The sequence below is a fragment of the Sceloporus undulatus genome, chromosome 7, assembly GCF_019175285.1.
Source record: "Sceloporus undulatus isolate JIND9_A2432 ecotype Alabama chromosome 7, SceUnd_v1.1, whole genome shotgun sequence".
NCBI classification, from domain to species: domain Eukaryota; kingdom Metazoa; phylum Chordata; class Lepidosauria; order Squamata; family Phrynosomatidae; genus Sceloporus; species Sceloporus undulatus.
The window spans coordinates 25,381,705-25,407,357 of NC_056528.1; the positions used below are offsets into that span (position 1 = coordinate 25,381,705).

At 46.3% G+C, this 25,653-nt stretch overlaps 3 protein-coding genes across 9 annotated transcripts in view; 1 reads left to right on the top strand and 2 right to left on the bottom strand.

Annotated features, from left to right (window-relative positions):
- LOC121937181 overlaps positions 1-4,994 on the top strand; it is a 12,394-nt gene extending 7,400 nt beyond the window's left edge. For 2 of the 3 annotated variants that reach the window (XM_042480140.1, XM_042480142.1), the window contains exons 2-5: positions 1,832-1,992; positions 2,494-3,173; positions 3,863-4,002; positions 4,718-4,994. In XM_042480140.1, coding sequence (XP_042336074.1) covers positions 1,890-1,992; positions 2,494-3,173; positions 3,863-4,002; positions 4,718-4,856 — 1,062 coding nt within the window. In that variant the 5' untranslated portion in view covers positions 1,832-1,889 and the 3' untranslated portion in view covers positions 4,857-4,994. Of the gene's footprint in view, positions 1-1,157; positions 1,993-2,493; positions 3,174-3,862; positions 4,003-4,717 lie in introns of those variants that run through there. The other variant, XM_042480141.1, reaches the window with a different exon arrangement.
- A 187-nt stretch (positions 4,995-5,181) lies between these two features.
- NDUFA13 (NADH:ubiquinone oxidoreductase subunit A13) lies at positions 5,182-7,817 on the bottom strand. Its single transcript, XM_042480143.1, has 5 exons — positions 7,660-7,817; positions 6,690-6,768; positions 6,054-6,125; positions 5,872-5,941; positions 5,182-5,378 (listed from the first exon to the last, which is right to left on the bottom strand). The coding sequence occupies exons 1-5, from the start codon at positions 7,757-7,759 to the stop codon at positions 5,259-5,261; spliced, it is 441 nt and encodes a 146-aa protein (XP_042336077.1). The 5' UTR covers positions 7,760-7,817; the 3' UTR covers positions 5,182-5,258.
- A 4,562-nt stretch (positions 7,818-12,379) lies between these two features.
- Positions 12,380-25,653, bottom strand: part of GATAD2A (GATA zinc finger domain containing 2A) — a 36,939-nt gene continuing 23,665 nt past the window's right edge. For 3 of the 5 annotated variants that reach the window (XM_042479214.1, XM_042479212.1, XM_042479213.1), the window contains 9 exons: positions 21,001-21,139; positions 19,945-20,076; positions 19,697-19,789; positions 19,427-19,555; positions 18,600-18,788; positions 17,771-18,059; positions 17,343-17,635; positions 16,517-16,700; positions 12,380-13,909 (listed from right to left, as the gene is read on the bottom strand). In XM_042479214.1, coding sequence (XP_042335148.1) covers positions 13,776-13,909; positions 16,517-16,700; positions 17,343-17,635; positions 17,771-18,059; positions 18,600-18,788; positions 19,427-19,555; positions 19,697-19,789; positions 19,945-20,076; positions 21,001-21,139 — 1,582 coding nt within the window. In that variant the 3' untranslated portion in view covers positions 12,380-13,775. The remainder of the gene's footprint in view (positions 13,910-16,516; positions 16,701-17,342; positions 17,636-17,770; positions 18,060-18,599; positions 18,789-19,426; positions 19,556-19,696; positions 19,790-19,944; positions 20,077-21,000; positions 21,140-25,653) is intronic. The other 2 variants (XM_042479215.1, XM_042479217.1) reach the window with 2 other exon arrangements.

Sequence of the window (25,653 nt, forward strand, 5' to 3'; positions counted from 1 at the left end):
AAAACTGCAAATAACAAAAACACCATGTTTTTACCTGAGAGGACACCTCTCTTGGAATCTCTAGGTCCTCCAGGGCAACTCTGTGGTCAACGTGTGACAAACACTGACCATAGAGTTGCACCGAAGGAGCTACAAAGGCCTAGTAGAGTATCCTCTCTAGGAATCTCTAGGTCCTCCAGTGCGACTCTGTGGTCAATGTCTGACAAACACTGACCATAGAGTTGCAACGGAGGAGCTACAAGGCCTAGTTGCGTATCCTTTCTAGGAATCTCTAGGTCCTCCAGGGTGACTCTATGGTCAACATCTGACAGACACTGACCATAGAACTGCACTGGAGGAGCTACAAAGGCCTAGTGGAGTGTCCTCTCTAGGAATCTCTGGGTCTTTCAGTGCAACTTTGAGTTAAAGTTAACCATAGAGTTGCACTGGAGGACCTAGATATTCCTAGAGAGAACATATTAATAAAATCCTCAAATATCAAAGCCACAAATATAGAGGGATGTGTGTGTATTGAACCTGTTTTCCTATTCTTTCCTTCCGCTTTCCCATTCGATCCACTTTTCTCCTACAGTGGTACCCCGGGTTACGAATTTAATTCGTTCCGCGGCGCCGTTCGTAACCCGAAAGATTTCGCAACCCGAAAAAAGGCTTTCCGCTAGCGCTGGAAAGCCGCTAGCCACGCTTCGCTTTTAAATTTCGTGCCAAAAAGCGACAAAACACACCGAAAAAAATTTCGTAACCCGAAAAATCTTTAGTTACCCGGAACAGTTTTTTCCAAGCTAACTTTTTCGTACCCCGGAAATTTCGTAACGCGATCAATTCGTATCCCGGGGTACCACTGTACTTCCTTCCCTTGAGTTTTGTTCTTGTGTTACATCTTGGTCATAAAAGGGATTTTAAAAATAACTGAAATGAACTCTGCTGCGTTTGGGATGAATGGTTGCCACGCGTTTCCGCGCTCCTCCTCGTTCGGCACCTTAATGAAAAATACCCGCAGAAGAATAAATAAACACCATTCTCTATGAAGAACCGGTTGCTTTCCCTCCCTTGGAAAACTAAACACCCTCTCCTCTTTGTTGGCACACCCAGGTTGGCATCTCCATCGCTTAGTTACTTGATGTTTCCAGGCACAGAAGGGTTTTTCTTCCTGAGCAGGTTCTGGGACTGCAGGAATTCAGGATCAGGTGGATCACAGAAACCAAGAGATCCACTCCACCAAACCGATGATCCACTGGGCAAACTGGGACTTGCATGAACCGTGTGGCTTTGCTTGTCCGCCTTTCCACCGAATGTGTTTCATCAGTCAAGATCCCTAAGTTCGGGTCCGAAAGAACCACCAGGCTTTGCTTTTCTGCCTTTCCAACGAATGCGTTTCGTCAGTCAAGACTCTTGAATTTGGACCCAAATGCACTGTCCAGCTTTGTTTCTCCACCTTTCCATCAAATGCGTTTTGTCCATCGAGATCCATAACAATGGGCCCAAAAGAAGCCGCCACCTTTGCTTTTCTGCTTTTCCATCAAAAGTGTTGCATTGATCAAGAGCCTTACGTTTGAGTCCAAAAGTGTTTCATCGATTGAGATCCTTAAATCAAAGTGCAAATGGACCATCCAGGTTTGCTTTTCTTCCTTTCCATCAAATACGTTGCGTTGATCAAAATCCTGAAGTTTGGGTTTGAATAAACCACCTGTCTTTGCTTTTCTGCCTTTCCATCGAATGTGTCGCACTGATCAAGATCCTTAAATTCAAGTCCAAATGTGTTCCATCGATCAAGATCCTTAAATCGAAGTGCCAATAAACTATCAGTCCTTGCTTTTCTTCTTTTCCATCGCAGGTGTTTAATCAACAGAGATCCTCAAGTTTGCCCCTGAGAAAGGCAAAAGCCGGGGGCCATGATGCCAACCGATTTGGGTCACCAGGAATCGTTCCCGTTGCCACGCATCGTCTGGTCCGACCTGGTGCTCCGCGTCCCGCACAGCAAGGCTGGGTCCAAAGGTATGGATCAAACAGGGCCCACATTTCCACCATTCCCCCTAATAACTCTCCTCTCCTCCTCCGCTGCTGAGTTCATTGAATGCAAACGACTTTTGCAATTTGGAGCCTCCAAAATTGTGGCAGTAGGTGGTTATGAACACAGTTTGCAGCATCTAGAACAGAGGTTCTCAACCTTTAATCCTCCAGTTGTTTTGGACTCCAGCACCCAGAAGCCTTTGCCAGAATGGCCAATGATGAGGGAATCTGGGAGATGAAGTCAAAAACATCTGGAGGACCAGAGTTGAGGAACACTGATCTAGAAGTATCTAAGACTTGATTCCCAAATGGTGGCCCTCCAAGTTTTTGGACTTCAGCTCCCAGAAGCCTCAGCCACCTTGGCCAATGGTCTGGGATTCTGGGAGATGAAGTCCAAAACAAGGCCAAATGTTGGGACTCACCGATCTAGATTTTGCATGCACTTCTTTTGGCTTGCTAGGTTCCTAAAATGTTCTTTCATTTTAGTGGCAACCAAAGGAGCAGAACGGCGGAGTGACCGAAAGCTACCGCCGGCATCAAAGGTTCCTGTGGAAGATGGGAGTTGCAGTTTAGGGGGAATGGATGGAGATATGAAACCATCTTGGGCTTACCTGGAAGGGATTCAAGAGGAGGAACGGGAAGAAAAATGGGCATCAGGTCCACCAAGATCTCCTCCAGAGAACCCACCATCGTCCTCTCCAGAAAAGCAGGCCGTGAAGACCATTTTGGTTGACCTGAGACCCATCTTGGAGAAGGTCACTGAGAGCCCAGATTTGGGGAAGGAGGACTCATTGGAGGACTCTCCAAAAGAGGGGTCCATCTCATCCCAAATTTGTGAATATCATGGAGAAGACCTCATTGATAATAGAGGAGAGCTTGGCTATGGAAGAGGACACCAAGCTGGAGATGCTGCCATGGCTGTTCTCAAGGATGAAGGCGTTCATAAGGACCTTTTCCTGCCTCCCTTGAGACCCTGCAGCCTTGACCTGGAGGGCATCAAGACCCCAAAAGAAAGCCAGTCGTGGAGGAAAGAGCCCACCAAAATTAGCAAGGACAGCTTGCCGGCTCTGGTGACGCTTCAGCCGAAGCTCAGCGCCCCGCTTTTCCTCCCCAAAATGGTTCCCAAGGAACACTCTCTGGTGGAGACAGACATTGCGGCCCAACCAGTAAGGATAAATAATTGGCAGAACGTTTAAAAAGAGCTACTGTAGTAGTTTCATTAGGATTGTAGACCAGAGTTCGAATCCCGGCTCAGCCCTGAAAACACACAGACATGCTCTCAGCCTCAAAGGAAGCCAGTAGCAAGCCTGTTGTTGTGTGCCTTCAAGTTGTTTCCAAGTTATGGCAAACCTATTGTGGGGCTTTTTAGAGGCTGACGGAAAGGCATTGATGGTGTCTTCCTGCATGGCAGATTGGGGTTGGAATGGATGACCCTTGGGATCCCGTCCAACTCTATGTCCAGATTGGGAAAGTTGGGTCTGCAGACGCTACTTAGCTACACAACTTAAATACAGAATATCATGACCTAATTTGCAATGCGCTTTAATCAAAAACATAATTATTCAACTTCAATGTGTGTATCATATACATATATAATTTCCAAATTGAGAATAGAATAAATGACAAGCTGTCTCTCCATCAGCCTCTGAAAGAGGCTGAATGCTGGATCCGTCCCAGGGTCAAAGCCTTATTTTAATATGGTTTATTTTAATATAAATTAATTCTATTTTAATGTACCTTTTAATTGTCCTTTTTTTTAAATATCGTAAGCCACCCTGAGTCCCAGTTTTGGGGAAAGGGCAGGATATTACTATTATTACTAATATTTGTTCTCTTTGGCTATCCTCCGCTGCAGCCCGCTGCCCCTTCCCCGGATTTCCAGCTCCCGACTCGAATGCTCCTTTGGAAGCTGCAACAAACCACCACAAGCGACAACCACCTCCTCATCGCACGAGTCCTGAGTTCAATTCGAGAGGAGCTCTTGGCAGATGGAGGGTGAGGTTCTAGTCCTAAGTGTCAAAGCATCCATGGCAAGTACCATGCGGGATGCAAAGCCCAGAGGGTTGGATATATGGCTCCCAGGTCCCCATGTTTGACATTGGGATCGATTGCCTATCTGACTCTCCATCGCTGGAGGCCTTTTATGGAGACATAAAGAACTTTGGGTGTTCTTTAATGGTGACTTCCTGCATGACAGAGGGTTGGATTACATGACCTCCTAGGACCCTTCTGATTCTTTACGTTTTGGAGGTGTGAATCCCCAAAGGGAAAAGAGAAAGTGACACTTTTGGAGGGGCAAAGTGGGATATACACTTGTCCCTGCATATTTGCCAGGGTTAGGGGCACAAGGCCCCCATGAATATGGAAATACTGCCAATAACAAAAACACTCTAGGAATCTCTAGGTCCTCCAGTGCAACTCTGTGGTCAACGTCCGACAGGCACTGACCATAGAACTGCGCCAGAGGAGCTACAAATGCTTAGTAGAGTGTCCTCTCTAGGAATCTCTAGGTCTTTCAGTGCAACTTTTAATTAAAATTGACCATAGAGTTGCACTGAAGGACCTAGATATTCCTAGAGAGAACATATTAATCAAATCCGTGAATAATCAAAGTTGCAAATATCAAAGTCGCAAATATGGAGGGACAAGTGTATTGCAAAAAAAAAGTCCTTACGTTTATTCCTTTAACCTTTCCCCGTTTTCTTACTAGAGAAAAAGAGCGTCGCTGCCTTGAACTTCCACAGATCCAACCCTTCAAGGTGGAAAGGAGAGAAAGGGAACCGGACGCCAGAAAGAAACGATTGCATAAATTCCCCAAGAAACACAACAGATCCTTCCAAGGAGAATAGGATGGCTCTGGGAACCAACAACTCCCATCAGGCACCAGCAGGGTTGCTGTTCCTATCACTCCCGCATGGCCAGTGTCAAAGAGTCCTGGGAATTAAGAGGCAGAAAGACCCTTGCGATAAAAGCAAAACTTGTGTGTGTGTGTGTGTGTGTGTGTGCGCGCGCACATATATACTTACATATAGGATTGCAACATCCAGAATCCCCCAGGAACCATGGATGCTGGGACTCTCAGACAGGGCTTTTAGCAAGGAGCGTCTTAGACATCCCCAAACTTTCTCAGGAAAGAATGACAGGTATGAAATTGGGGAAAGAAAGTGCACCCCGTGAACACACACCAGAAGTTGTTTATTTGGAAATATGCTGGTTTTCGGGAGGGTCCCAAATCCCACCGCTGTCCCCTTTCAGACATAAAACTGGCATCCGAACTTGGCGTTGTCCAGTTCACTGGCCGGGCGGAGGTAGAAGAGCTCGTCAGCCGTCGGGGGCACCCAGCGGGTCGTGTGGAAGCGAGACTCACCCACCTGCAAGGAAGGAAAAGGAGGAGGAGGAGGATGAAGTGGTTCCGTGCTGGCGTAGACCATTCAAGAGGCCCAGGTCTGAATTGCTATGGGGGCAACGCAACCTGGCATCTCTCCCATTTCCCCTGGCATGCATTGTAATGGGACCTCCACCTTTGCTGGGGTTAGGGGCATAGGATTCGCATGAAAGTGGAAAATCTGGGTCTGGATATAAATAATAATAATAATAATAATTATTATTATTATTATTATTATTAGGTTTCAGCAAGATGATTTTTAATTGTTTTTAAAATGTGTATTGTAAAATTTAAACAAACTTATTTTATCCGTCTGCCACCTGAACTTGAGACATAAATAAATAAAGTAAAATAATTCATAATAATAATAATTCCAAAATCCCAAACGCTTCCGGTCCCCAGGATTTTCAGCCTGCGTCGGAGAGGCTGAATTCGAATCCCGTGCCCGCATTTTACGCCAACGTCCCAAAGTCTCCCACCTGCCAACCGGGGACGTCCTGCATGATCTTGGCCTCCTCCTCGAAATTTTGCCGCAGGAGGCGGAGGGTCCTGCAGAGAGAAAAAGGAGAACCCTTTGAGGGGAGGATAGAGCCACGACGGATGGCGGACGATGGGTCTGCCACCAGCCTCTGCGCCGACGCCAACCAAACCTAGTATATACCTCCGGTCGTCCTCCGCCATCAGGAGAGGCATGAGAGCTATCCGGGCTTCCAGGTCCTCAATATTCAGGCGCCTGAAGGAGCAGAAAAAGGGAGAGTTAGAAAGGAAGGAGAAGGGTGCATCTATACGGTAGAAATAATGCAGTTCAACACCACTTTAAGCACTGTAGCTCCATCCTAGCCTGGGATGGGTAGTTTTACAAGGGCTTTTCAGTGTCTCTAGAATCACAGAGTTGGAAGAGACCCCAAGGGCCATCCAGTCCAACCCCATTCTGCGATGCAGGAACTCTCAATCAAAGCATCCCCATTGACAGATGGGCATCCAGCCTCTACTCATCAAGATGATGATGATGATGATTGTTTATATTTATATCCCACCTTTCCAGAAGGATCAAGGCGGCTTACAATAGAATACATAAATAAATACATAATACATACCTAACTAAAAATTACACACCCCTTTATCCCTTACCTTAAAACTAAAATACCAACACTATATAAATACAAATTAAAAATCAATTTAAAATAGGCAAGATCCCATGATTCTGGAGCCATTGGTGTCGATGCGCCCCTAGGACCACATTCATCTAAAAGACTGCGTCCGCACTGTACAAACAACAACAACAACGAAGGCATACCTCCTTTCCCGGTTCCATTTTGTAAGCGAATAGTAGCCGTAAAGAAGGGTCCCGATTCCGATGGCGAAGAGGCTGTAGCCTGGGAGGAAGGAACACAACGTTTGACACATCAACACAACAGGAGAAGAAGATAAGGCTGTCTGGTTGGGATCAAGGGGCACGGTGAAGATGTGGATGAACTGCAAGGCCCAGCAGTCTTCTTGCCCTTTGTGGCCAATGGTGAGGGATGATGGGAGCTGCAATGGAAAATCCCAATGCCATTCCTTCCTGTGGATCAAGTTGGAGGGGAGGGCAGGCAATGTGTAGACATCAAAGGACTGCAACTCCCAAGAGTCTCCCTGCCCAGCACAGCCCAAGCTGAGGGATGATGGGAGTTGCAATGGAACAAAACATGGGGAGACATTCAGTTCCCTCTTCTGGTGTGGATCAAGGGGGGGAAGGGCTGGCATGTGGTGCAGGTGCTGAAGGACTGCAATTCCCAGCAGCCCCTAAACCCAGCCCAAGGTGAGGGATGATGGGAGCTGCAACCCCACAAAACCTAGAGAACCTTCCATTCCCCTCTGGTCTGCATTAAAAGGGGGTGAAAGGCAGGATGTACTAAAACAAAGGACAGGACTTGCCATACTCGCCCATAGAGAACCACTGGAGGATACTTGCCCATAGAGAAACCATAGTTGCCCATAGAGGATTATGGGGGAATCCTTGCCAGTATGGCCAATATTCCCCATGGTTCTCTATGGGAAAGCCTTCTCCAATGATTCCCTATGGGCAAGGACCGTGGTGGAGCTGTCCAAGGACTACAACCCCCAGCAGCCCCCCTGCGCACCGTGAGGGATGATGGGAGTTGTAGTCCAGCAAAAACCCTTCCATGCAAAGGATGTGGGGGTGAGCTTGGCCTGGTCCGAATGTACTGGAGGTCCCAGCCTGCGCTGTCCAGGGATGATGGAGGTTGCAGTGGTCCCTCACTCACCGGAGAGCCCTCGCCGGGGCATGTGCCTCTTGTAGTCGATGGGGCCGTAGCCCCCCGCAGGAGGCATGTCCTGCTTCACCTTCCCTGAGCCCGGCGCCATCTTGGACGCGGGAAGACGCCTCCGCCTCTTGCCCTCACTCTGACGTCAACACGCGCGCCCCGGCGACACAAGATGACGTCACCGCGAGGCGCTCGCCGCAGCCACAACCTCGACCCCCTCTGGCTACCGTAAATCCCCGACTAAAGGCGCATACTCGCAGAGAGTTACCGTATTTATTCGTCTACTTGTTCATCCATTCATTGGACCTGTTTCAATGGGATTCGTGTTTGTTTATAGGAAATGGGTGGAAACAGGGAAGCAGCACCACAGACCTTCTTCCTGTTGGTTCTTCCTTTTGGCTTGTTTCAGGTGCCTCTGAGCAAGTGCAGAGGGCCTGCTTCACTATCTTGTGTGTGTATGCATGCATAATATATATTAATCTGCACTGGAGGAAAATACGCCATTCATATATATTCTGCATTGGAGAAAAAATGCACAACTCACACACACAAACTATTTTTGTGTATGCATTTGGGGGAAATGTACAATTCACACACAATCTTGTGTGTGTGTGTATATATATATATATATATCTGCATTGGAGGGAACTGGACATTAAATCCCCTGGACTTGGAGAATGGCCAAAGGAGGAGATGCCAGTCTTCAAATAAGCTTTCCCTGCCATCTGAACTAAGACCAGAAACAGCAAAATGCAGGCCTAGAATTAACATCTTCCATTTCTTCATCTTGTTTGCCTGAAGAAGCAGCAGCCGGTGTGGCTTTGAAAGCTTGCAATGTGTGCACTTGGTTGTCCCAAGAAAGGCATCATTGTTTGGATGCTAATGGATATCTATCATCTCTCTATCTATCTAGTGTGTGTGTTGTGTGTACATACTGTGGAGAGCTGTCTGACAAGAGGTAGATCAATATATCACGAAACTACAAATCCTGGGTGTCCGAAGCATTCAACCAGGGCAGCTAAAGCACAAAAAACTACAAATCCCAGTTTCCACATGGCGGACCCACGGCAGTTGAAGTCAACCATAGGGTTCCACTTTTGCATAGTGCGCTTGGGCCTTTTAACTCATTATGGGTCCCAAATTGATTATTTGCAGATCGATCAATGGTCTTTTTTTTAAATGGGACAAACCATTTCCCAAAAGCCATTGATCCATATCGGTGTTTTTTTTTAAGCCACTGTCCAAGACGCCGAATACTATCCCCAGCCTTGGATGGCTCCTTCCGAGTCCAAACTCTTCCCAAAGGGCCTCAAGATCTGGAATTGGGAACACAGTTTAAGAAACCTAGTTCATTTTTTATTTATCCTCTCCCCACAAATTAGCAGAGAATCCCAAGTATCACTTTTGGCTAATCTAGGATCAAAAACAAGATTGCCAAATGGCCTCTAGCACAGAGGAAACGCAGTACAACCCAGCACACAAAACCATATTTGCTTTCCCCATCCAGGCACCTTTCTGACGTACTACAAATCCCGTCATCCCCAGGGCCATGCTGGTTGCAAACTTTGGGTGCAAATACTCTATAGCATTGAACCGTGGCTGTTAAAGCGGTGTGAAAATGCATTAATTCTGCTGTGTGGATGCACCCAAAGAAGGCTTAAAGGAATGACAAATCCCAGGTTTCCACAGTATGAAACCATGGCAGTTAAAGCGGTCTCAAACTGCATTAATCCTGCCATGTAGATGCCCCCAGGGAAGGCTAAACAAACTACAAATCCCAGGATTCCACAGCATGGAGCCATGGCAGTTAAAGTGGTGTGGAACTGCATCAATTCTGCAGTGTAGACGCAGCCTTTGTTCCATTGTCGCACCAGCAAAAACCGGATTTGGAGACGTCCAACGGCTGGAAACTCTCAGATTTAAGACATTGCATTTTGTTCTATTTTGCACCAAGTTTGCAAAGATTTCTTTTCTGGACCTCAAAGTCAACAGTTTCAAGGCAATAATCCAAGAGGTTTTGTTTTGACATGGTTTAGTATTTTTTTCCTTAATGGGAAATTCAGATTATTTCAGATTACGGGTTTGCACTGCGTTTGGTGCTGGTGAGCCTGGAAAAGAGTAGAGACACTCACCAGTTCCAAACTGGTTTCAGACCATTTCAACCCACTCCATTCCCCATCAATTGTTCTGCAAAAAGGCACAGGGATCTGTGGAACTCCGCTATGCTTTGGCAGTCCCTTTCCCATCCTCCCCAGCAAACTGGGGCCAACGGTGGTGGATAATGGGAGCTAAGGAGATGCATCGACGTTGTTGAAACAACACAGTTTGATACCACTTTAAGTGCCACAGTGCCATCCTAAGGAAACCTGGGATTTGCAGTTTTGCAATGAAGAAACTGGCTAAGAAAAAAACCCTTTGGGTTGCCCCAAGTCGGAAACGAAGGCACACAACAATAAAAGTCAAAGGGAGGTGGTGCCTCACCAAACTACAAATCCCAGGATTCCATAGGATGGAGCCATGGACAATTAAAGCGGCATCAAGCTGCATTATTTCGCTAGGTGCACATTAGGTTGCCAAACCGAAAACCAGAAACGGTTCCTCTGCTTATGGAGCATTGTGTGTAGCATCTCTTATGGCAAACCTCCCTTGAACACATTTGGCCAAGAAAACCCAATGATAGGGTCACCTTAGGGTTGCCACATAACACACACAGAAGGTAGAAGTTGTGTAGAAAGGGAGATTTCAGCAGGTCCTGCCTGTCGCACAACCAGGTAACAAACACACCTGTTGAAATCCCCTCTTCCTCGCCACCATTAAAGGTGGAGGAGCCCTCTCCGGTTCTCACCTTGGCAACGTGAGAGTGGATTCTTCTCAATGCAGGTATTTAAACAGGTTGGACGGTCATTTGGATGCCCTCTTGCGGTCCCTTCAAAAATAACAAACTCCCATGAAAATAAAACAATCCCATCAAAAAAGCACTCATTTCAAACAGTTTGAAAACCACTTCTATTAAAAGACCCTTTTGCAAGTTGGCGAAGGGCGGCGGTCCGGCCGAAATAAGGTTTTGCCTACCTTTGGTATACAGAAACGTCAGCTATGTACAACTGCATAGAGAGGACCCTTTGTAAGTAGAATTAATTCAATATTCACAGAGGAAAGAAAAAAGGGAGTGGAGGGGATGAGAAAGGCCTTTTCTTAGACATTATTACAATGCAACAGTCTTTATATAAAGAGGGATTCCTCCCCATTTTGTACAGCAGCCATGGTTTGCATTTTTTATTTAACTTAAGTCTCTAACTTGCAGCTAAAACGAAAAACCTGGAAAGAAAAAGGTTCAAACTGCACAGTATTAAATCCCACCCATCCATCCTCTTTCCATATATATATATATATAATGCAATGGACTCTCATTTTGTACTCCTGAAACACAAAAATAATACAGGAAGATAAAGGGAGAATCATCAGTCTAGGCATTTTTGGGGTTTTGTTGTTTGGTTTATGACACGACGATTTAAAGGAGCGATTCCCAAACTTTAGTCCTGCCAAGTGTTTTGGACTTCAACTCCCAGAAGCCTCAGCCAACTTCAGCCAAGAGTCAGGAATTCTGGGAGCTGAAGTCCAGGAAGAACAAAGTTTGGGAATCGCTGGTTTAAAGCAAAAGCTTGCCCAGGTTCCTCTCTTATTGATTTGTTAACAAATGGGGAACTGCGCTTTAAACAAAGACAGGAGGAGAAAGAATGATGGATTATAAAGTGGTTTCCAAACTTTGGTCCTCCAGGTATTTTGGACTTCAACCCCAGAAATTCCCAACTGCTAGGGATTCTGGGAGTTGAAGTCCAAATAAAACATTTGGAGGACCAAAGTTTGGGACTCACTGGTTTAAAGCCTAAACTTAACCAGCTGCCTCTCTTATTTTTTTAACAAATAGGGTATTGCGCTTCAAACAAGGACAGGAGGAGAAAGGATAACACCAGGGAGAAGAATGATGGATTACAGAGTGGTTTCCAAACTCTGATCCTCCAGGTATTTTGGACTTCAACCCCCAGAAGCCTCAGCCAACCATTATGGATTCTGGGGGTTGAAGTTCAAATAAAACATTTGGGCTTGTTACAGACTGCCAAAATAAAGCTGCTTTGGGTCTCTTTGGAGGTATGCTATTTAAATGATGCCTGGGTCCTAAGAGTCCGAAGGTCGCGCCAAAACCACACTCCATTCCTAAGCACTCGAGTCCAGCTTTGGTGCAGCTTCCGGATTCTTAGGAAGCATGCATCATTTAAACAGCATACCTCCAAAGAGACCCAAAGCAGCTTTATTTTGGCAGTCTGTAATAGGCCTTGGAGGACCAAATCACTGATTTAAAGCAAAAACTTGCCCAGGTGCCTCTCTTATTGTGCATTTTAAACAAGGACAGGAGGAGAAAGAATGATGCCAGGGAGAAAGAGGATGGATTATAGAGTAGTTTCCAAACTTTGGTTCTCCATTTTGGATTTCAACTCCAGGAAACCCCAGCCAGTCTGGACAATGGTTAGGGGTTCTGGGATCTGAAGTCCAAAAACACCTGGAAGGCTGGAGTTCGGGAATCATTAGAGGTGACCGTTTTTTGGCATCCAGGTTGGGTTTGGATGCCACAAACCGGGCCAAACGTGTCCCAAAAAAGCCATTTTTGTCCCGCGTCGCAACCTGGTATAGCAAGAGAGACAAGTGGGATTTTGTCTCGTGGTGTCATTTTATTAATTTTTATTTTGTTTTTGTTTTCAAAGAACACAAACTTCCTTCACTCCTCTGGTCCCTTCTGCTCCATGTCTCTCTTCTGCATTGCACACTGTTCCTAGACAGCTGAGTAAAAAAGGAAACCTCTCTCCCCCGACAACAGAAGCAAAGCAAAACGGGGGGAGAAGAAGAAACGGAGGCCTTTTTTAATATAAAAAAACCCACAACCTCCTCCTCTCTCGTTCCCTCGAACCCCATTTCAAACCCTCTTTGGGAGCTTGGGACGTAACCAACAAAAATAAAACTTCCGAACGCCCGTTTTCTCCAGAGATTTCCGGCAGGTTTTGGATCGACGGTCCAGTCCTTAATTTTTCTTTTAGGGCTTCTGACTTTTCAGTGTCCAGGGCAAAACAGCCGTTCGAAACTTCAAAAAATGAAAGAAAGGGGGGAACAAATGAAAGAGGGAATTAAGCCTCCCGTTCAATCGTTCTGTCTCTTTCCGGCGGCGGAGGATCCCTTTGCGTTTGTTCGTAATATAAGTTATTATCGGATTTTTTCTTTCTAATAAAGCAAACAACGGAAGTCAGATCCCCCCCCCCAAAAAAAAAACCAGCATCCTTTGTAAATAGTGCCTTCCTTGGAAATGGCGGAAGGGAGGAACGAAATAAGAAAAAAAGGAAAGAAAGAAAGAACGAAAATGGATCAGTCTCTCCTCGCCGATTGCTCCTTCGAGTCCTGGTTTCCTTGAGCAAGAAAAAACAACAACTAGAAGTCCCGGATTGCTGTCCAACCACCGCCAAAAGAAAGAGGGAAGAAATTAAATCTAAAAAGGAGCTTTTAAAAAAAGGAAAATTGTAAGGCAGGACGGGGAAAAAGGGGCAAACCAAAAACAACGGAGCGGGCGCGGCTTCCGCCCGGTTCTTTGTTCTGTACTAGTGCTGATCGTAAAACGTTAAAACCCCCCGCAACTAAAGACACCAAAATACACAAAGAAATAATAATAATAATTATAATAATAAATCCGAGATTCTGCTCTCCGAGGCGGCCGTGTCCGTCGCCAAAAACAAAGGGAAAAAATCCACCAAAAATAAAAAGGGAGAGAGAGAAGTCACGAGAATTTGGTAGCCTAACGTTCATTACCACTCTTCCGAGTGTCCGTTCCGCCTCGCCGGGGAAGCGTTTTCCCAATCCGGGCGTGAAAGCAAAGCTTTTCTGTATCTCCTACGGGTAGATCCAGCTAGGCTCGAAAAGCAGGGTTTCCACGCCGCGTGGAGATATTTTCGGGGAGTCGTGGGGCGAGGCCAGAGAGGGAAAACCAAAAATCCAAACAAAAAGAAGATGAACTAATTAAACATGGAGGGGGAAAAAAAGGGAGACGTCTTCCACTCAAGGCGGATGTTCCCGTATTATTTCCACGTGGCCGACTGCGGGATCGATCGCGGGGGGATCATATCCAGAAGATACTCGCGCTGGCGGTCCACGGCGGACGAGGTCGTTTTGTGCACCGTGAGGCTTGGATTAACAAAGTTCAGTGCGCCACCTGCAAAGAGGAAAACCACGGGTCAGGGATGTGGCGAAGGATCGACGCCGCTAATAATCATCGCCTCCTAAGGGCTGAATGCCAATTGGTACAGCGCCACCATGACAGCAGCGGGAAGGATCGGCGATGCTTTTTAAAATGAATTGTTAGAGTTTTTACATCACAGATCATGGCGGGCCCTTAGTATCCATTGGGGTTTGGTTCTAGGATACCAAAATCCGTGGATGTTCAAGTCCCATTAAAGTGAGTGGCACAGTAAAATGGCATCTCTTATATAAAATAGCAAAGTCAACGTTTTCATTTTTGGAATATATAGTCCGCTCTTCAATTACAGAGTTCTGGACCACCACCACCACCCCACACAAGGGGAAAATCACATATGCGCGTGCCTCATTGAAAACAATGGGGCACATGCACACGGCACGCACGCTATTCATTAAATTGTACTGCAGCTTCAACATAAGCTGAAAGCGGAGTAAAGGAAGCCCGCGTATGGTGCGGGCTGACTATATTCTCCGTACAGAACAAAATTTGTGGATATGGATGACCGTGGTTCGTTTTCAAAGACCTAATATATTTATACTTTTAAATGGACCTTTCGGTATAGTTTTTCACCTGTGATGGCTTTAATAAATGGTAAGCCACCTTGGTTCTCATTGTTGGAGAAAAAAGCTGGAGAGGAGTGAATTAAGTTAACCAGTGTGGTATAGTGGTTTGGGTGTCGGAATAGGGTACAGGGAGACCAGGGTTCGAATTGTGACTTCACAAACCCACCAGATGATGTGGGGCAAGTCACTCTCTCTGGTTTCTCAAACCACAACACCATGCTGGCCCTTTTTGTGGGAGGCTAGGGGGTCGGTCGTATAGGTCCCCTTTTGGACTTGGAGGATGCATCCTCATCACACACAGACACACACACACACACACACAAAACCAGTTTTTGCCCCCCAGTTCCCTCGGTGGCTGCTGGGGGTTATTTTCACTTTGGTTTTAGCCCCTCCTCAGGGGCCGTTCTAGGCCCAGCCGCCATGCAAAGTGGAGAAATTTCATCACAGAAAAGATTCTGGGGCAAAAACCATTTTTTATGACACATAGCAAGCCCCAATCATGTCTTAGGATGGACGCATAAAGCCCTTCTTCCCTCCCTACCATGCTACATGATTATAGAACTATGATTCCGCTTTAATAGCCGTGGCTGCATCCTATGGAATCCTGGGATTTGTAGTTCCAGGAGGAGCATTTAGAATTGTCAGCTAGCACTTCCTCAAACATACAAACCCTGGGATTGCATAGGATGTAGCAATCATGGTTATAGTGGAGTCAAAGCACCTTGAGTCCCTATCTTCCCTCTTTTAAGGTAGCCTTCCTGAATTTGGCATCCCCCAAATATATTGGACAACTAGTTCCCCTGATCTCCAGGTAAGTCCATGCATCGGCCATAATGAATGGGGATGATGGGCCTTATAGTCCAGCATATCACAAAGACTCAGGGTCAGTCCCTAGTGATGAACCTTTTGTTCCCTTCAAATAACCCAGAACGGTGTAAATGCTAAAATGCTGGAGCTCTCTTAAAAACGCTTTGCTCATTCGCTGGAAATAAAGATACTGTTTGTCATCTACATATAAGCTGACTTTAAACAGTTTAACAATTGAACCAATAAAAGACATTTACATTTATTTTTATCGATAAACTGGGCAGGAGGTCTGACAGTCACCTCTAGACTCTCAATAGTTCTCAATCTTTGGTCCTCTGGACGTATTAAACCAGTGGTCCCCAAACTATGCCTTTTAAGTGATTTTGGACTTCAGCTCCCAGAAGCCTCAGACATGTTGGCCAATAAGATTCTGGGAGCTGAAACCCCAAATCCCTTAAATAGCACAGTTTGAGGGCCACTGTATTAAACTTTTGTCACCCCAAAAGCCTAATTCTTTAACAAAAATGGATGTTAGTCCAGCTTCATTGGCAGGAGGGCCAAAGTTGTAGACCCACTGATTTAGAAGACCCAGGATGATTTGCAGTGTGAAAGGGGCCATGACGCACTGCAATGCTAAAAGGAATGCCGGAAATAGCCATAATGGTGGAAGGAAGACTTGGCATACTCATAATGCTTTGCAATAGTGGGTGGAGGGATTGACCATACCCATAATGCTTTGTAATAGTGGACAGAGGAGCTTGGCATACCCATAATACTTTGCAAAATTGGAAGGGGGTTTGGCATATCGGAGAGCTAGCGTGCCGTAGCAGTTTGAGTGGCTTGGGAGACCAGGGCTCAAATCCCTGCTCGGCCACGGAAACCCACTTGGGCAGGTCACACTCTCACAGCCTTAGAGGAAGACAAGGGCAGCCCCCCTCTGAACAAACCCTTCCAAGAAAACTCCATGACAGGCTCTTGAAAGCACACAATACAACACCATAACACTTTGAAACACCAGATGCACCCAAAGAAGAGGGAAAGAGAATAAAGAGAGAAAGAGAAATAAAACAGGGATACCCTTTTCACCCAGGCAGGAGAAAGGCTTCTGCCTTTCAAAGAGAAATCTGGCCAAGCAAGGGAGCGCGACCAGGGGCGACCGAGAGAGACGAGGTCTCGAGAGCGAGTTGTCTACCTGCGTTGCCGAGAGTCTTCTTCCAAGAGCATGCGCCTCCTTTGCCGACGGGTCTCTGAGCACGCTTACCTTGCCTGCCACCAAGTACGGCCACACCGGAGGCGTTCTGCAACTTGGGCGACTGGCTAAATGCATGCAAGACTCCGCGGGGGGTGCCAGCACTTCGGGGCAGCTGGCTGGAGGCCTGCGTAGGGCAAGAGAGGGGCAAAATGGAGCGGTCAGCGGCCAAGGAAGGACGGGAAGTCAGATCCCTCCATTCTCCCTCCTTGCTTACGAACCTTACAATCCATTATACACACACACACACACACACAATTCCCTGGTGAAAGGAAAGAGTTTAATTTGCCCTCGAGGCACTGACCCCTTCTATTCTCTCATCTTTCCAGTCTTTAGTATGAACACAAATAGTTATGCCTGATGTTATTTTGTAAGTTCTTTGGCATTGTTTTCCTTTGCTTCGTCCTTTACATCCTTCATTACATGTCCCTAGGCCTTACTCTCAACTTATCCACCAGTCATATCAAAATCCTTAATATCGGACCGAAAACCTCCCTCGACTTGTACATGAGGTCGATTTATAGTCGAGTATATATGTTACAGTTGATCCTCCATATTTGTAGTTTTGGCATTTGTGGATTTGATCCTCCTGGGATTTGATCAGTATGTTCCCTAGGAATTTCTGGGTCCTCAAGTGCTGGAAGTCCAATTTCTGTTGGAAATTGACCATAGAGTCACACTGGAGGACCTAGAGATTCCTCGAGGAAACACTTCTCTTGGCATCTGTAGGTCCTCCGGTGCAATGAAACACTTCTCTTGGCATCTGTACCTGCTTCAGTGAGTGATGCTGCGGCACAATTGGCTCCGGCTTGCTCTGCACAGGGGAAGCCGCTTGCTGGAGTATCCGCTGCTCGATCTCTTGTTCCTGTTGTAGGGCTTTGACGAAGGCGGCCTTGAGCCGGCTCGTGTGCTCGGCCTTGAGCGCCTTCTTCTGGTTGGAGGACATGCAGGTCTCGCACATGATGGTGCCGCTCTTTTCCTCCCTCCAGCGGCAGGTGAAGTCCGTCTTGCACTGGACGCATGTGTAGGGGTCCTGCGAGGAGGGAGCCACCGAGACTTTGCCTGCGAAGAGGGAAAAAGAGACGGGAGTCAGTCTATATACGTGGGGTTTTTTTTACGCGGGGAATCCTGAATGGATCCCTCGCATTAAAAAAGGGTGCACTGTATAATACTAGTGACATAGTGGCAGCTTCTTACCTTGAGCTTCTAGCAGGTTCTGGACCACCTCCTCCAACCCAACCAGGTAGATGAACTCATTATTCGCCGCGCTGGGCAGGAAATTCATTTCGGGAGCCGGCGGCTTGGGAGGCGGGATTTCCAGCAGCGTCTTTTCTAGCTGCTTCCGCAGTGCTAGCTTGGCGGCCGCTTGGCGGCTGGCCGGGGAGTCGTTGGAGTTGATGATGGAAGTGACACTTGAGGCGAGGCTGGACACTGTGTTCACCTGGGCTGACGTCACAGCAGTACCTTTGAGCGAAGTTGAGGATGCCTAAGGAGGAAGGGTGAAAAAAAGAAGGAATATTTATTGATCCATCTGATTTATAGCTTGCTTTCTCTCCCAATGGGACACAAAGCAGCTTACAATTCAAAACGGAATAGCAAAAACAACACAGCAGGACTCAAGTTTAAAGTGGTGTTAAATTGCATTATTTCGACAGTATAGACGCAACCTATGATACAACTAATGAGGCAAAGCTACCTCTGGCTGTAAAGAAGCATATTTTAGGCATCACATCTCAAAGTAGACCTTTATTAGTTTACACTTTGCAAACCGTTTAGGGAATGCTTAAGTGCACTGATAAGCAGTATAGAAATGTACTTGCTATTGCTATTATTCTTACCAGCAAACTATATTTGTCGAAGAAGGATGGGGATGAGTGGACTTGCCACTAATGTAGATTATTATTTCTCCCCTCCTTTTGTGTGTCTGTATTTTCCTGCATTTTTGTTGCAATGGAATATTCTTGCACACAACCCTTGCAAAGCTAAATCAAGATTTTAAAAAAAGATGCCGGTTTTGGGAGCTCACCTGGGGGATGTTGACCAGCAGGCTTGTGTTGGGGACATTGGTGACACGGATGAGACCCTGCTGGATGATCCGCTGGCCCTGGATTTGGACGCTGGGGACCGAGGCCCGTGGGGCCAAGAGCAACGGAGGCGGCCCCGAGCTGGAGTGATGGCGGATGTTGTGGATTTGCTGGGGAGACACAGAAATGGGCTGATACAGATGGATCCATGAGAGGAGAAAGAGTCAGGGAGGACAAAAGAAAGTGAAAGAAAGAGAGAAAAGATGATGCAATGTGGGAGGGGGGGGGAAGAGAGGGAAAGAAGAGAGCAGAAGTATTAATGTTTCAAGCCGCCAACAGCAAATTAAACATTTCCCCCTCCTGTTTCTGTCATATAATCACACTACAGGGCTGCATCTACACTACAGAATAAATACAGTTTGACACCACTTTAACTGCCATGGCTCCATGCTCTGGAATTCTAGGATTTGTACTTTAGTAAGACACTCAGCATTCTCTGGGTGCATCTACACAGCAGAATTAATGCAATTTGATGCCACTTTAACTGCCGTAGCTCCATTCTATGGAATTTTAGGATTTGCAGTTCTGTGATCAGAGAGCTCTGATGCAGTGCAATGACAAACTACAAATCTCAGGATGCCTTAGAATGGAGCCTGGTAGCAGCTCTCCAGAGTTTCTGAGACATGGGATTTTTTAAAGCTCTATTTAGAGAGGTTTGACATTGGATCTGGACCTCCCACTGAGCTACAGGTCTGCTCCATTTAATCCACATTTCCTCCCCAATGGATTGGACAAAAAGAGAATTTGCTAGCCAGGTAAAGCAACTCACCTGCGCTCCTCTGACTAGAGGCGGCATGACTATTTGGGTACTTTGCTGAGAGCCTAGCTTCGAGGATGCTTGCTGCCCGCCACGGATCAATGGGGGAGGAATTATCGTTCCAGGAATACGTGAAGAATTCTGGGTTTTAGGAGAGAGAAGCGGTTTATTCTGTATGTAACACACGCACATACTTCTTCAGTTCCTTTGTGCATCCTCAAAGACATGCAATTTCTTAAACAAAAATTCTCCCCTCCTGATGGTTGCTTCTCATGCACTAACCTGTAGAAGGGCTGATTTTCCAGACGTGAGACTCTGTGTTCCTCGCACCAATGGCGGCGGAGTTGCCACTGCGTTTCCAGAAGCTCCAAGTGGCTGCAAAAGGACCATGTGGGCAAATGGGTGAGAGGGAGAACATTCATTAGAAAGTAAGTGGGGCTGGGTGACTCCTGTTTCCAGGACAATCAACTTTATTACAGACCATAAAAAAGCGTGGAATCAAGAATAGGGCATGAAGGTTGAGTTGTTACCTTTTGAGACGTCGTCTCTTTCTGTATCTGACTTTGCCGTAGCTTTTTTAACAGCACAAGTTTGGCTTCCTCTAACCGCAGCTCTTCCTTCAGCTGTTTGATCATACGCTCCCGTTCTTCCGGGCTGCTCTTCTGGAAGGACACAGAAAAGTCAGAAAGGCTGAGCTGACCAAAGCCGGCACAAGGAAAACAGACGCAAAGACCAACATGACGAAGACTGACACAATAAAGACAGACGCAATGTCCGACCTGATTAAGGCTAACACAAGGAAGACAGACACAAAGACCAACATTATGAAGACAGACCGAAAGATAGACATAATGAAGATGAACACAATGAAGACAGACACAAAGACTGATGTGATGAAGACTGACACAAAGGCCTGTGTCTTTGTGCAGATCAACCCAGGTGTCCTATACAGTGGTACTTAGTATGCACTGGGATTTGCTGCCAGGACCCCTCCATGGATACCAAATTCTATGGATGCTTAAGTCCCATTAAATAAAATGGTGTAGTGAAATGACATCCTTTATATAAAATGGCAAAATCAAGGTTTGCTTTTTAGAATGTATATCTTTTTTGGACTATTTTCAAGCCATGGGTGGTTGAATCTGTGGATAAAGAATCTGTAGCTATGGAGGACCAACTGTATATCCAGTGCCAAGGATCTGATTTGACGGCCAAGCCTGGGTAGAATTTGTACGGAGGCCCAATTTTATGACTGGCTGTGAGGGGATGCTGAGACACACCAGCAGCAAAAGGTCTGGGAAATGGCTGTATTGAGATGGTGGCAATCATTGCTGGCAGCAAAGTTGGCTCAAGGGGGTAGGATTTGCATGTCACAAAGGGAAGTCAGAGATTGAAAAAACCAAGGAAGAAAACAGCCATTGTTTTGACACAGCAGAATGGATACCAAGGTGACTCAGAAGGTGAGCGAACAAGGAAAGAGCAGCCAAGATAATGCCATCTTGGCATTATCAGATCTTCTCACCTGGCACACAGATCTGAATGCATCAGGGAAGGAGAAGCAGCAAATGCCGCCACATCCGACTCACCATGAGCACCTCCGTGCTGGTCTCTTTCAATGCAATTTTCGTCAATCCGTTCATTCTCGGGCTCGACGGCTCGTTGTCCGAAAGCACGATGACGTCGGGCGAGGGGGCTCTTCTCTCTCGCTTGGCATCACTGGGGGCACTGCCGAAAAGGAGGACAAAGCGGGTGAATGAGGAGAAGGAGGATGGCTTTAAATAAGTGGAATAAATCTGAAGAATAATGCTCCCTGCCATGAACATACCCTCCTTTTCAAGGCTGAAGTTTGAATGTCATTGTTGGTGCGCCTTCAAATCTTTTCGAACTATGGAGACCCTATCCTGGGGTTTTCTTGGCAACATTTATTCAGAGGGGTTTTTCCATTGCCTTTCCCTGAGGCTGAGAGCATGCAACTCACTCAAGTGGGTTTCTGTGCCCAAGCTGGCATTTGAACCCTGGTCTCCCCAGTGTCTTGATCTAACGCTCCAACCACTATACCCCACTGGCCTTCCATACTTCTTACTTTTGCACAACTAAGCGCCTGCACTTCAGTTGTGCAAAAGATGTAAGACGAAGGAAGTGGCAAAGTGTGGTCCTTTCCAAGCTGTGGTTGCACTGCAACTCCCAGCAGCTAGCCAAGAGCAAGGATGCTGGGAGATGTAGTCCATCAGCGCATGGAGAGCTGCACTTTGCTTATCACTGGTGCTGAGAATGCCTTCTCAAAATTCAAAACTCTAAAGGGTTGTTGTAGTTGGCTCCAACTTATGAAGATCATTAAGTTTCCTTGGCAAGATTGTTCAAAGTGGGGTAGGGGTTTGAGTGCTGGACTACAACTCTGGAGGCCAGGGTTCGAATCCTGCTTCAGCCACAGAAACCTATTGGCTGACTTTAGGCAAGTCACATTATTTCAGCCTAAAAGAGAGGGGAACATCAAAATCCTCTGGACAAATCCTGCCAAGAAAACCCAGTGAAAGGTTTACCTTAGGGTGGCCAATAAGTCAGATTCCATTTGAATGTGGAAGCTAAACAGGGTCCTCTCTGGTTTGTAAATTGATGGGGGACCCACCAATAAATACCAGGTAGTGTCAGGAAGGAACTGCTAAAAACAACCTCTGAGTCTTCCTTGCCTAAGAAAACCCTATGAAAGTCATGGGGTCCCATGGTCAACAGGTGACTTGAAGGGACATACAAACAATGCACTCCTGTCTATCTTGGAAACTAAGCAGGGTCAGCCTTGGCTAACACTTGGATGGGAGACTCATGACCGAATATCAGGTGCCAGAGGCTCTATTTCAGAAGAAGGAACTGCTAAAAACTACCTCTTGAGTCTTCCTAAGAAAATCCTATGAAATTTATGGGGTCCCCATAAATTGACACACGACATGAAGGCAGCTAAACACACATTCAAGGCGCAGATCCTGCACACATTTTGCGTCAACTGAGCATTATATTTCAACAACTCACTAGGGGGCGTGCTAAGACAAGCGATCGCCATCGTTTCAACTTTGCAAAGTTTAAAACAAAATCTGAGAAAAGGGGGGAGAGAGAGGGTTGAAAGAAGGCATATTCCATCTCCTTCCCCGTTTTTAACAACAGGCATGACAAAAGTTTAAGTTTAACAAGGTTACACAAAACTCACTGCAAAGAGAACAGATGCCAAAAGGTTTTTGTTACTGTCGTGTGCTTTCAACGTTCTTGGACTCCAACTCCCAGAAGCCCCAGCCAACCTGGCCAATGGTCAGGAATCCTGGGAGCTGATGTCCAAAACAAAGTTTGGGAACCACTGCTCCAAGTGCATACTTGTTACATGCTATCCAACGTTTCCCGAATCCGGGTCACATTTGGTCAAGCAACATGGAAGTGGGGTCAAAATGGCAAAAGGGATTAATGTGGGAAAATACACAAGTTAGCTGCATGGGGAGCCTAATAGGCAAATTCAGAGACGTCAGGGGTGTTTCCTGCCCAAATGCGCCAAAGAGCCAAGTGCAACCACACCCTTGAGCCACATCTGCAAGTGAGGCAACCGTAGAAGCATACTTTGGTGTCTAAATAGGTCATCTTTCAGATGGACCCATGCAGGAGGTAACGGGTTCAACGCCTGGATTCTCCACCTAAAAAAAAATCCTTGGTTTGGAAGCCCAGAGAGTGGTTGCCCATTTGTGTGGGCATCTCTGAGATAGAAGGATCTGTGATCTGGCTTTGAAGGATGGAAGAGAACCCCAAGGGTCATGCAGTCGAACCTTTTGCTAGGGCAGGAAAATCCCCAGCTATGGCATCACCAAGTTGGAACCCCCAAGGATCATATAGTCAAACCCTCTTTCAACAGGGCAGGGAAACCCCCAGCTACAGCATCAGTTTGAAAGGAACCCTAAGGATCATATAGGGAGATAAAGACTCACTGAGTTGGAAAGGACCTCAAGGACCACATAATGGAGATAAAGCATCACTGAGTTGGAAGAGAATTCTGAGGGCCACCAACATCTCTTGCTAAAACAATCCCCAGCTAAAGCATCAATAAGTTGAGAGGGAACCCCAAGGGTCATATAGTTGAACCTCCTTTCACCAGGGCAGGAAAAACCCCAGATACCGCATCACTGAATTTGAAGGGAACCCCAAGGACCATATAGAATTAGACGGAAACCCTGAAGACCATGCAGAGAGATACAGCATCAGTGAGTTGGAAGGGAATCCCAAGTACCATGCATCACTGAGTTGGCAGGGAAACCCCTATGGACCATGTAGGGAGATATAGCATCACCAAGTTGTAAGGGAACCCCAAGGATCACCCACTTCTCTTGCCAAAACAATCCCCAGCTAAAGCATCACTAGGTTGAGAGGGAACCCCAAGACTCATATAGTCAAACCCTCTTTTGCTGGTGCAAGAACATCTTCTGCTAAAGCATCACAAGTTGGAAAGGAGCTCTAAGGCTCCACTTCTGCCAGTGGAAGAAAAACCCCAGCTAATCACACCAAGTTGGAAGGAACCCAAAAGGCCATATAGTCCAACCCACTTTGGCCTGCGCAAGACAGTCCCAAGTTAAAGCGCCCCACCCTGTCTCCCCAAGAGGTTGCAACCCTTGGGGTCCCAGACAACACACACACACACATACAGAGATGTGCTTGCATCCATAATGTGCCAAAATGCATCCAGAAAAGGGGGGAGGAAGAGGAAGAGTCACCTTCATCACCCCTTCCGCCAATCAGCCGGCAGAGGATCAGCATCCCCAACGGCCCACTTCCTGTACACTTCGGGAGGCGGGCCCCCCTTTGAACGTCACATGACTCACCCAGGCGATGCCTCATGCTGCCAATCACGTGGCCCATTTAACCATTCCTGCCCACACCACCGTCTATGGGGGAAAAAAGCCAGGGCAAAACACAGCCGGCTGGAACCGGTTTCGAGACATGACACGGTGGCTTTCATTTTGTGGTGCAAGTGGGAGCCCCAAAAAACAACAACCACCAGGGACCCACAGAAAATGGGGTCTGCGACAATTCACGCGCAATGCAAAGAGGCATGGCCAAAGGGAGCAAACTTTCCCCAGATTTGCAGAAGTTTATGCAACAATTCATGCACAATGCAAGGAGACAGCGCTGCAGGAGAAGATGCTTGATAAAACTTCCTTTTTTTGGAGTACAGCATCACCCACAATCCACCAAACGGGGCCAACGAAAATGCACATTATACGCGTCCAAACTCCGCTGGCCTTCATCAGGCAAAGGCGTTAAAAATCCAGTGGAGTTTCAAAAGCTTGCAATGTGTATAATGTGCATTTTGTTTGGCTCCATAAAAGTATCCCTGTTTGGTGGATTTGGGATGATGCTGTACTTTGCTGTATGGCCAACATAGCTACCCAAGATAGATAGATAGATAGACAGACACATAGATAGATGTTTGGACTATACCCCCCATTCTCCCCTGTGTAGAAACTTAGCCAATATGGGGATTCAGCTCAGATGACTGGTGGAGGGGGTGATGGGAGTCCCCCCCAGCTCTGGTTAGGGTTCCCAAGTGTCCTGCATTATAAGCTGGAGCTGGAAAGCTTTGCCTTTCCTTAAATGCTTAAAAAAAGCAACACAACACACAAAACAACAAAGAGAAAACTGTAAAAAATACCAGTAAACAGCAAAAAGGAACAAAGAGCAAACTGTAAAATAACAAACAAAATGCAATAATAACAACAACAGAATAGTACAACAATAAATATCAAAATCCAAAAATAACAAATAAGAAAACGCAAAGGACACAGCCACAACCAGCATCGAATTACTAGAATTGTGCCATGTTTTCTGCATGTTTCAAGGAGAAAATGACAATTTGGGGAAAGTAACTTGGCAAACAGGACCCAAAGTATTTCCTTGCAAGTTGTTTTGCAATGACACAATGCTAATGGACAGCCCAAAATATTCACACACTAAGTCACACTCTCTCGGCCTCAGGGGAAGACCATGGCAAACCGCCTCTGAACAAATTTTACCAATAAAACATCACAATAGGGTCGCCATAAGTCAGAAATGAATTTGAGGTACACAACAACAAAACACAACAACTTTTTATCCTAATATCTAGTCACTATGAGTTCCATGGTTTAATTTTTGCAGTCCACATCTATCTATCTATCTATCTATCTATCTATCTATCTATCTATCTATCTATCTATCTATCTATCTATCTATCT

What these genes read in the sequence shown, in the direction of transcription:
- NDUFA13 (XM_042480143.1), bottom strand. Translation starts at nt 7,759, where the DNA reads ATGGCGCCGGGCTCAGGGAAGGTGAAGCAGGACATGCCTCCTGCGGGG. An exon ending in AAATGGAACCGGGAAAGGAG is followed by an intron (nt 6,126 to 6,689) that starts GTATGCCTTCGT and finishes CTGCTCCTTCAG; the next exon opens with GCGCCTGAATATTGAGGACC. An exon ending in ATGGCGGAGGACGACCGGAG is followed by an intron (nt 5,942 to 6,053) that starts GTATATACTAGG and finishes TTCTCTCTGCAG; the next exon opens with GACCCTCCGCCTCCTGCGGC.